Source organism: Berghia stephanieae, unplaced genomic scaffold, assembly GCF_034508935.2.
Source record: "Berghia stephanieae isolate SIO BIC M18660-M18661 unplaced genomic scaffold, UCSD_Bste_1.3 scaffold102, whole genome shotgun sequence".
NCBI classification, from domain to species: Eukaryota; Metazoa; Mollusca; class Gastropoda; order Nudibranchia; family Aeolidiidae; genus Berghia; species Berghia stephanieae.
The window spans coordinates 25,250-36,086 of record NW_027621980.1 but is presented as its reverse complement, the minus strand read 5'-3'; the positions used below and the strand labels follow the sequence as shown (position 1 = coordinate 36,086).

The window sequence follows — 10,837 nt, the reverse complement described above, 5'->3', positions numbered from 1 at the left end:
AGAAGAGGAAGCGCAGGGGGAAAGGGGAAAGTTACCATTCTACATCTACAAGGTGTTGAAACGGGGTCCACCCGACATTTGGTATCTTTCCCAAGGCCATGTAATCATGAACTCTTTTGTGAATACATCTTCGAGCGCTTCCCCGCCGAAGCCAGCCGCCTGGCTCACAAAAAACAAGGGAGCACCATCCCCCTTTCCCGAGAAAATCCAGACCGCTGTCCGTCTTTTTGCCCCCCGGGAACTTGCCAAGCACGCGGGTAAAGTGAAGGCCCAAGGCTGTACCAAATTTAAAACCACCAGCAATTTTAAATTGCTCGATGCCCCTCCCCTTCACACCGGCCCTTTTCAGGGCCCCACACTTATTCCCGTTTGACTACCCGGTTTTCAACGCATCACCCCCCTGTATTGCTTTTTTCATTTCCTACTTTACGAAATTCTTTGTGTACAGACTTATGCGTGGCTTCGTTTTAGAATGAATAGGTAGAGACGACGAGTTAGTTTTCGTGTCACGTTACAGCAAGCTTTTATATAGCGCAATACCCGCTAAGCGTGCTCAAAGCGCTTTACAAGGGATCCCAAGGCAATAGCAATGCATGAAAAGTATGGCGAGACATGCTGTAACACCCTTGACTCTTTGATCTTTGACTGCAACGGCATCCCTTCACTAACATTGTGCAATTCGAATGTGAAGGCTCTGGTCACAAAATCAATGTGGTTTCCACGTCCATTTTATTTTCATTATCAGTGTATATTATCATCAGAAAAATATTTCTAAAGATGTTAATACATTTTTTTTTTCAAAAGTCTATAGTTTCGGGTAAATTCGCCGCACATCACTATCATCACAATCATACAATAATTATTCCAAAGACGATTTTTTTGTGTGTAATAGAAGCTGTGCGTTAGCACTGAAATCTAAGTTAAAGAAAAGTAAATAATAAATATGTTAAGTGGGTATAAAAACCAGAAACCAGTCGTCTCGGGTATGGATGGGCAGCAGGCTATTATGATTATGATCTTGTGACCGGCATTGTAATGTGTCCCCGCGAAGGCCCTATACATACATCATCGCACTCGATACAAGTGCCGATAAATATGTGTTAAATGGAAATGGAAATTGTTCCTTATATTGCCTTGTAGCGAGAAAAACTAAGTACAACATCTCGCGGCGAAGTTACCCGACAACAGTGGCAGTTTTAAAAGGACTCTTGTGAATAAAATACAACATAGCCCTACGTAAACACTTCATGAAAATATAATTAAATTGACCAGGTAAACTTATTGTCAGTGGTTGTGTTGCCCAATTGGCAAATTAGCCTCTCACGGCAGACCAGGAGTGAAAAAAACGGCGAAATCACCCGAATTTACCCTACTGCTCAGATTAAAGTATTTGTTCCGTAAATCAAAATATCCATTCAGTACAGAATTGCTTCAAAACACGTGTCATATTGAAGAAAGATAAGATTGTGATGCGTTTGTAATCAGTCGGTAGTCAACCGGGAAATTGTGAGGGTGGCCCTGAAAAGGGCCGTTTGGGTGGATGGGGTGCAGGGCTAGATGAGGAGAGATCTATCCACCGAATCCGTACAGAGTACGTCCCTGGCGTTTCAAGGCGTAGACAACGTCCATAGCAGTGACGGTCTTCCTCTTGGCATGCTCAGTGTAGGTGACAGCATCTCTGATCACGTTCTCAAGGAAAACTTTGAGTACGCCTCTGGTCTCTTCGTAGATGAGTCCGGAGATACGTTTCACACCACCTCTACGAGCGAGACGACGGATGGCGGGCTTGGTGATACCCTGGATGTTGTCACGAAGGACTTTACGATGACGCTTGGCGCCACCCTTTCCCAATCCTTTTCCTCCTTTGCCACGTCCAGACATTTTCTTGATATTCAGTTAGGTAGAATGCTCGAAAGACAAGCGCGCACGGGTTATAAAGGGTTAAGAGCTATCATGGTTGACACTGAGACACCTGATTGGTCTATAGAACGGCGTTCTTTTTATTGGTCGGAAGGGTGCTATGATTTGTCGAATTCTCCAATCAGATGACACGTTGACTCGTGAAACACTGGACCTGATCTAATCGTCGAATTCCTAATTACTAATCGTTTTTTTGTTTTGTTTTGTTTTGTTTTTGCTTTTATTTGTTTGTTTTGTTTTGTTTGTTTGTTTTGTTTTACATTTGTTTGTTTGTTTTTTGTTTTGTTTTTGTTGTTGTTTGTTTTCGATTTAAAAACAAACAAACAAACAAACTATTCTTGTTTTAAAAGATACTGAGATAAAAGAATAAAAATAAAATGAAAAGTTAAATCCCAGATTCTCTCAAGATTTTTCCAGAAACTTGTTGCCACGCAAAGGCAGGGGCTATGTGGTCTAGTGGTATGACACTCGCTTTCAGATCGGAAGGTCCTGGGTTCGAGCCTCGCTCTCGGCGCATAGTTGAATCCTTGGAAAAGGCTCTTTACTCACATTCTCTCACCGTACTCAGGTGTAAAATGAGTACCTGGCCGTTAATAGCGTTGTCTTTGTCCGAAAAATTGTAATATCGCCTAACAGGCGTCATGTCCCGTCCTACATGTTAAATGTTGCTGTTGACCAGGGACCCCTTGTAAAGCGCATTGAGCACATTTAGTGGATATTGCGTTATATAAAGCTCAATTTACCACGATGGTGAGCTCTCTCTCTGTCTCTCCTTCTCTCTCTCTCTCTCTCTCACTCTCTATCTTTCTCTCTGTCTTTCTCTCTCTCTCTCTCTCTCACTCTCTCTCTTTCTCTCTGTCTTTCTCTCTCTCTCTCTCTCTCTCTCTCTCTCTCTCTCTCTCTCTCTCTCTCTCTTTCTTCTTTGTTTCCCACTCACCCTTGTATGAACCATTCTGATGTCTTCTTTATTTCTTTCTTCTTCTGCTCATGTTTCTCCCACCTCTCTGACTCTCCTCATCACGTTCATTAAGTTAAAAAGTCATCGCTTCCCTGCTCGCCGGATTTCTGCAAGCATCGCATTACTGCATGCTATTTCTGGGTGACGGAATTTTTAAAATATATAATTGTTTGCCTTTTTGCTATATCCTATGTCTCTATAACTGTACACGTCTTCTACTTTCCCATCCAATATTTTTACAACCAGTGTGTAAATCGATGGCAATGGAAACACAGTTTATCTCATATTAAATTACCGGCATGTCAATGAGTGTTTCAAGGTAATGCTGATGAGCTGAACAAATTAAGTTGCTCGATTTAGAGTATAGGCCCAGAGTTCATTAAAAAAAAAAAAACTCTAGAAAGCCTTGGTCATCCCATTTGATAGATTATAAACAAAACGTGTGCATATATCGGGGATCAGTTGGTAGAGCACTAGCTTCACAAGCAAAGGGTCCTCTTGTAAGCGCTTTGAGCACTACACAAATGCTAAAAGGAATTCTCAAGTTGCGTGACCATGTGGAAAAGTTTCCAGTCGTAACTCGTGATTATCACATTTAAAAATTAAAGTACATCTGAAGAGGGTAGGGGATGAGGGAGTGCGTAAACAGAGAGTCAGTCAATCGAGATAATGTGTAGTGGTCCTGAAAAGGACCGGTTTGGGGAAGGAGGAAGGGGAAAAGAGATTTAAGCCCTCTCTCCACGGATTCTGCGAGCGAGCTGGATGTCCTTGGGCATGATGGTGACTCGCTTGGCGTGGATGGCACACAGATTGGTATCCTCAAACAGACCAACCAAGTAAGCTTCACTGGCTTCCTGCAGGGCCATAACGGCAGAGCTCTGGAAGCGCAGGTCAGTCTTGAAGTCCTGGGCAATTTCTCTCACCAAACGCTGGAAGGGGAGTTTGCGGATGAGGAGCTCAGTGCTCTTCTGGTAACGTCTGATCTCTCTCAAGGCAACAGTTCCAGGCCTGTATCTGTGGGGTTTCTTGACACCGCCGGTGGCTGGGGCAGACTTCCTGGCAGCCTTGGTGGCCAGCTGCTTACGAGGAGCCTTTCCTCCGGTGGATTTACGTGCGGTTTGTTTGGTACGTGCCATTTTTTTTTTTTTTTTTTTTTTTTTTTTTTTTTTAGACCCAGGCCATACTATCTAATGACCCTCTTAATTAGTAAAAATTGTATTTGTTAGGTTAATTATTATGTGTTTAGTAGTAGTAGCAGTAGGAAGGCTTTGGCATTAACTGCTTCTGTATCGTACGTTACGATAATAATTTAATTTTTTTTTTTTTTTTTTTTTTTTTTTTTTTTTTTTTTTTTTTTTTTTATAAATGAAATAATGGTTGAAATATTAATGTTGCCTAACGCGTTCATGGAGGGTGGGGGGTTAATTGGGCAGTTGGTCAGTTAGAGGTTATATTGGGTTGGTGGGTTGTAATAAATTTTGTTATTTTTTGTTTTTTTTTTAGATGATTTAAATTGACAATTAAATAGCTGTTCATGGTTGGATGTGGAGAGTAGATAAAATGTGTTGCGATTGGTGGATGACAGAGATCCTGTACCAATCGGTTTATTGATGATTCAGGGCAGTTTGTAATGTTGTTTAGATAAATTGTCTGGGACTGACAGACGTTTAGTAGGGGGGGGGGGGGGGGGTGTTGGATTCTGAGGGTTTTGATTGGTGGGAGTTGAAAGGCTGCAGCCTATCAGCTGATCGGAATATTCGAACTTCTGTAAAATGGGGTTATTGTGGAAATGAGTTTAGGTTTAGGTTTTAGGTTGGATGGGGGGGGGGGGGGGGGGGGGGGAGGTTTCTGAATTGCTTCTGTTGTTGGGATGGTGAATACACGGGTCAAACGTCTTGTGGGTTTATTAATTGTTGTGGTCGGTTGATGTTCTTGGGCTATTGCTAAATTGTGGGAGTAGATTGGAACTGGTGATGAAGGTGGTTATGCTTTTAAAAGGAAAACTTTTGATTAATTTGTTAGTAACCTATTCCCTTGCTCCCTTAGGAGTCCAAGGGTGGCCACCCACTTTCCGCTCTCTAGCCGAGCGTCATTCGCTGCTTCAACTACTGTGCACGTGGTCTTTCCCTATGCAGCATTGGTTATTTTATTATTCTATGAATATAGTTAATTTTTCGATAAGGTTAGAATCGTGGGGGGGGGGGGGGGGGGGGGGGGGCAGTTGTGACTGTGGGTGTACAAGGTGTACGTTTTAATATTATAAATATTGTAAATATTCTTCTTTCCGAGTCGGCCCCGACTGATCTCATCTGCATACATGTTGTCCACTGCAGTCTAGACGCCGCAGCGCAATTGTTTCAGCCGCGCTTCAGGCGGGTTGGGCGGGACTAGACCCCTCCGGCATGCTGCGCGGCACACACATTGCCCCGCGCCGTCTCTGCCGTGGGCCGTTGCGCCGAGTTCGCCGGGGCCGCATCGGAAAAAAAAAAAAAAAAAAAAAAAACAACAAAAAAAAAAAAAATAAATAAAGGGGGGATTATATCTTACTAAACACTTGTGTCACGTCCTTTCCTTGGCGGTTTGTTATTGTTATTTTGTTGAGTTTAGTATAAGTGGGAATTTTTAGGTGGGGGGGGGGGGGGGGGGATGTTGTTTTGTATGTTAGTATTAGTATCATTAATTATTAGATGGTTTTATCTGCCACATGATCTTTTAGAGCCGAAATAGGGTCTGTGTTCTCTACTCTAGCTATAGTTTTGCAATCAGATAAATAAAAATACAAAAAGGGTGGTACTCTGCATTTTTCCTTGGCGAGATCTTCTGTCGTTTATGTTGGTATTCTTTTCCGTCTCCGTTTGTATCCGGGTGATGGGAAGGGGGCTGTCTGTATTATCTATCTAGATGTGGGGTAGGATTGGATGTACTGTGTGGGGGAGGGGGGGGGGGGGGGTAGAAACAAAGGAAAAGGTAGAATTAGTTATATACAGAATGGTTCTGATTATATTATTCCGGAGGCCGAAGAGTTAGGAGAAGGATGATCGATTCATCGGGTTGTGTATCATTATCAATGCTGAGAGAGAAAGGGGGGGGGGGGTACGGTACGTGCCATTTTAGATTTTCGTTACTCGAAAGTGACTGATTCGTAATAGAGGGCCCGTTCGTCTTATATACCTGTTATCTCAGCGTTCTGATTGGTCAATTACCGAGAGCCCGGGCCAATCGGCTTACCGGTTTATTTTGTTACCCGATCACTTTGGAAAGGCAAGTTGTTAGCATTTACTTTAGGAGGTAATCCCTTGGTTATTTGGTAATAAATTTGAAAATAAATAAATAAATAAATAAATAAATAAATAAATAAATAAATAAACAAATATTTGAATGAAAAGATTCAGATTTATCAGAATGAGCTGGTGGTCGTGAGATTAGGTATAGCAATTCAAATTCATTCATTCATTTCATTCATTCATTCAATTATTGATTGATTTATTTGTTTACTCGCATGTGTATCTATTCTTTGGTTTGTCTGAGCGCAAAGCAGTAGTGCTGTTTATTGGGTTTGCAAAGCTTCAGCTCGAATTGGAAAAGAATTAGAAAATATGCGAAAGTATTCTCCCACTGCGGACTTTTTATTTCTGCAGTCCGCGCTCTGAAGCGAAAAAAAAAAAAGGAAAAATGCGAAAGTATTCTCCCACTGCGGACTTTTTATTTCTGCAGTCCGCGCTCTGAATCGACAAAAAAAAAAGGAAAAATGCGAAAGTATTCTCCCACTGCGGACTTTTTATTTCTGCAGTCCGCGCTCTCAATCGAAAAAAAAAAAGGAAAAAATGCGAAAGTATTCTCCCACTGCGGACTTTTTATTTCTGCAGTCCGCGCTCTGAAGCGAAAAAAAAAAAAGGAAAAATGCGAAAGTATTCTCCCACTGCGGACTTTTTATTTCTGCAGTCCGCGCTCTCAATCGACAAAAAAAAAAGGAAAAATGCGAAAGTATTCTCCCACTGCGGACTTTTTATTTCTGCAGTCCGCGCTCTGAATCGAAAAAAAAAAAGAAGAAAAAATGCGAAAGTATTCTCTCACTGCGGACTTTTTATTTCTGCAGTCCGCGCTCTGAATCGAAAAAAAAAAAGAAGAAAAAAATGCGAAAGTATTCTCCCACTGCTGACTTTTTATTTCTGCAGTCCGCGCTCTGAAGCGAAAAAAAAAAAGGAAAAAACGCGAAAGTATTCTTCCACTGCGGACTTTTTATTTCCGCAGTCCGCGCTCTCAATCGAAAAAAAAAAAAAAAGGTCTTTTTAGTCCAATCTATTTGTCAGCTCCTTCCGTGCAACCCAGCATTTTTGGGCTGCCCTGGCCGGGGGGATAGGTAGTTGAACTGAAACGGAAAGGTGACGATGTTGGATGTTGGGAATGGGGAATGGAATAATGGAATAGTTGCTTTTGCTTTTTATGGGTGGGTTGGATCTTTTGTCATGCCTTTATTTATTCAATTTGTGGGTAATTGAGCGGCGTTTTTTTGGCGAGTGTACTTTCCTAAATCCGACCATTGCTTTGATTTTCATCCGCCATTAGGGTTAGTCATGAGTCTTAGTAAAGTTGCTGGGGTGTTTGTATTTGCTATTAGGGTTAGTTGAAGGTACTAGGTGTTTTTTTTTTTTCTCTTAGGGTTAGTCATAAGTCTTAGTAAAGGTGCTGGGGTGTTTGTATTTGCTATTAGGGTTAGTTGAAGGTACTATTTTTTTTTGTTTTTTTTTCTCTTAGGGTTAGTTGAGGGAATATCTGGGTTGTTTCCCTTAGCACGAGGAGCTTTTGGAAGGCCTCCCCTTTTTGGATAGCTTGATGTTCTCCATTTAAGAAACCACAAGATAAGGCCAGGCATACCTACGACGACTAGCCTACTACTACAACTGCCGTCAGAGCATCATCCCTACCACCGTTACTACAACCAAGACACAACCACCACCACCACCACCACCACACATCATCATCATCATCATCATCATCATCATCATCATCATCTCATCATCATCATCATCATCGTCATCATCATCATCATCATCATCCCTACCACCATTACTACAACCACTGCCGCCACCTCATAATCCCTAGGACTACAACCACTACCATTACATCACCATCCTTACCACAACTGCTACCACGACCATCACTACTACAGCCACCACCACCACCACCACCATCACCACCACCTCATCATCATCATTGTGTTACCTCTAGTGCCATTGCAACCATAAACCCTAATACTCTCTTTGCGTCAGACGTTTTGTCGTCTGCTAAGACCTTACTATTGCCCAATGTATCCATAACATGTTCCTGAAATTTGAAATTGAGTGTAGGCATGCATCCGATGTTAAGATGGAATATTCATATACACACCCACAGTCGCGTCTCTCTAATCCGGAACTCCACAATCCGGATGTCTCCATTATCCGGACCAGTTGGCAGGCACGGATTTTTTTTTCTCTCTATTTGTACTCTTTAGGGACTGATTCCACAATCCGGATGTCTCTGTAATCCGGACAAAATGCTCGGAACGGAGGTGTTCGGATTGGAGAGACGCGACTGTACGCACACAAAATCTGTACTCGTGGTCTAAGTGGTATGACACTCCCCTGCAGACAAGTTGGTGTCCCATTCCAACAGAAACTAGCCTTCAATGCCAATTTAGTTGTGGGCGGCCCATCTCTGTGATAGATGCTCAGCATAAGGTGAGAGTACCCGACACGATTCAACACAACCGTCGCCTTAAACCGATATTCTAGGCTACAAAAAGAAGAAAAAAAAAGCCAACAAAAAAATTTGGTCACTCGCAGGCGATTCAGAAGTTCAGAACACCACACCTGTGTTGACAAGGACAGTGCCAATGCGGAAAGATAAAGGGTAGCATAGTATAACCGAGACTTCAATTGAGGTATTATTTCGTCTAGAAATTAAGACACGTCAGTCAACCGTAATGTATGTCAACGTACTCATAAGCCGTCCTATCTCCCTAACTTCAAACGGTCTAACCGGTACTTACAGTTAGAATTGGAATATACAGAGCAGTGTTAATAGCCATTCTAAAAAACCTGGTAGGTATCTGGAAGGAAAAGCATGCCACATACACAATCATAAAACTAAAAGCACTCGAGAGTGCCAGAAAGTGCAAATGCGATGTTACGTTGGGAGCCAATGGGGAAGAGTGGTGGTTGTCCTGAAAAGGACAGTTGTGTTGGGAGCAGAAAGACTGGCTGCTGGAGGTGAGCTTAGTTCTTTCCTGGTGCTTTGCCGGTCTTCTTGGGCAAGAGGACGGCTTGGATGTTTGGCAGAACACCACCCTGAGCAATGGTGACTCCGGACAGAAGCTTGTTCAACTCCTCGTCATTGCGGATGGCGAGCTGGAGATGACGGGGGATGATCCTGGTCTTCTTGTTGTCACGGGCAGCATTGCCTGCCAACTCGAGAACTTCAGCAGCGAGGTACTCAAGAACAGCTGCCAAGTAGACTGGGGCACCAGCACCAACGCGCTCGGCGTAGTTGCCTTTCCTCAAGAGTCTGTGAATTCTGCCAACTGGGAACTGGAGTCCAGCGCGAGAAGAGCGGGACTTGGACTTGCCCTTAACTTTTCCCTTTGCCACGGCCAGACATGATTGTTTATTGTAAGTGGTTGGGTGTACTTTAAAAAAATACAGTGACTCGTGAAACGCGCCGAATGACTATTTATACGAAATCGGGCAGAGATGAATTTGCCAAACCGCTCGACCAATCAACCGTTGAGAAAATGCATACTTCTCTCCGATTGGCTCGTCCCTTCGCTTTTCATCCGGTATTTTTCATATAAATGGTTTTCGCGCCGTTCATTCTTCTACTAGTTTCACTAGAAAATCAAATCGGAAAAAATGCCACCCAAAGGAGGAGTTTCTGCCAAAGGCGCCAAAAAAGCCGGCAAGGCAAAGGCCGTTCGCACCGGCGACAAGAAGAGGAAGCGCAGGAGGAAGGAAAGTTACAGCATCTACATCTACAAGGTGTTGAAACAGGTCCACCCCGACACTGGTATCTCTTCTAAGGCCATGTCAATCATGAACTCTTTTGTGAATGACATCTTCGAGCGCATCTCCGCCGAAGCCAGCCGCCTGGCTCACTACAACAAGAGGAGCACCATCACCTCCGAGAGATCCAGACCGCTGTCCGTCTCTTGCTCCCGGTGAACTTGCCAAGCACGCTGTCAGTGAAGGCACCAAGGCTGTCACCAAATACACCACCAGCAAGTAAATTGCTCGATGCCCCTCCCCTTCACACCGGCCCTTTTCAGGGCCCCACACTTATTCCCGTTTGACTACCCGGTTTTCAACGCATCACCCCCCTGTATTGCTTTTTTCATTTCCTACTTTACGAAATTCTTTGTGTACAGACTTATGCGTGGCTTCGTTTTAGAATGAATAGGTAGAGACGACGAGTTAGTTTTCGTGTCACGTTACAGCAAGCTTTTATATAGCGCAATACCCGCTAAGCGTGCTCAAAGCGCTTTACAAGGGATCCCAAGGCAATAGCAATGCATGAAAAGTATGGCGAGACATGCTGTAACACCCTTGACTCTTTGATCTTTGACTGCAACGGCATCCCTTCACTAACATTGTGCAATTCGAATGTGAAGGCTCTGGTCACAAAATCAATGTGGTTTCCACGTCCATTTTATTTTCATTATCAGTGTATATTATCATCAGAAAAATATTTCTAAAGATGTTAATACATTTTTTTTTTCAAAAGTCTATAGTTTCGGGTAAATTCGCCGCACATCACTATCATCACAATCATACAATAATTATTCCAAAGACGATTTTTTTGTGTGTAATAGAAGCTGTGCGTTAGCACTGAAATCTAAGTTAAAGAAAAGTAAATAATAAATATGTTAAGTGGGTATAAAAACCAGAAACCAGTCGTCTCGGGTATGGATGGGCAGCAGGCTAT

At 42.9% G+C, this 10,837-nt stretch overlaps 2 protein-coding genes and 2 pseudogenes across 2 annotated transcripts; 1 reads left to right on the top strand and 3 right to left on the bottom strand.

The window, feature by feature from the left end:
- Positions 1-1,497: 1,497 nt before the first annotated feature.
- On the bottom strand, positions 1,498-1,941 carry LOC144960900 (histone H4). The gene has a single exon (XM_078894286.1). The coding sequence runs from the start codon at positions 1,879-1,881 to the stop codon at positions 1,570-1,572; it is 312 nt and encodes a 103-aa protein (XP_078750412.1). The 5' UTR covers positions 1,882-1,941; the 3' UTR covers positions 1,498-1,569.
- Positions 1,942-3,400: 1,459 nt separating this feature from the next.
- On the bottom strand, positions 3,401-4,014 carry LOC144960899 (histone H3). Its single transcript, XM_078894285.1, has one exon. It carries the CDS (start codon positions 4,012-4,014, stop codon positions 3,604-3,606), a length of 411 nt encoding a protein of 136 aa, XP_078750411.1. The 3' UTR covers positions 3,401-3,603.
- Positions 4,015-9,071: 5,057 nt separating this feature from the next.
- LOC144960905 (histone H2A-like) lies at positions 9,072-9,517 on the bottom strand (annotated as a pseudogene).
- Positions 9,518-9,599: 82 nt separating this feature from the next.
- On the top strand, positions 9,600-10,141 carry LOC144960896 (histone H2B, gonadal pseudogene; annotated as a pseudogene).
- Positions 10,142-10,837: the final 696 nt, after the last annotated feature.

Bases quoted from the DNA above. Each gene is read 5' to 3' on its own strand.
- LOC144960900 (XM_078894286.1), bottom strand. From the start codon at position 1,881: ATGTCTGGACGTGGCAAAGGAGGAAAAGGATTGGGAAAGGGTGGCGCC.
- LOC144960899 (XM_078894285.1), bottom strand. From the start codon at position 4,014: ATGGCACGTACCAAACAAACCGCACGTAAATCCACCGGAGGAAAGGCT.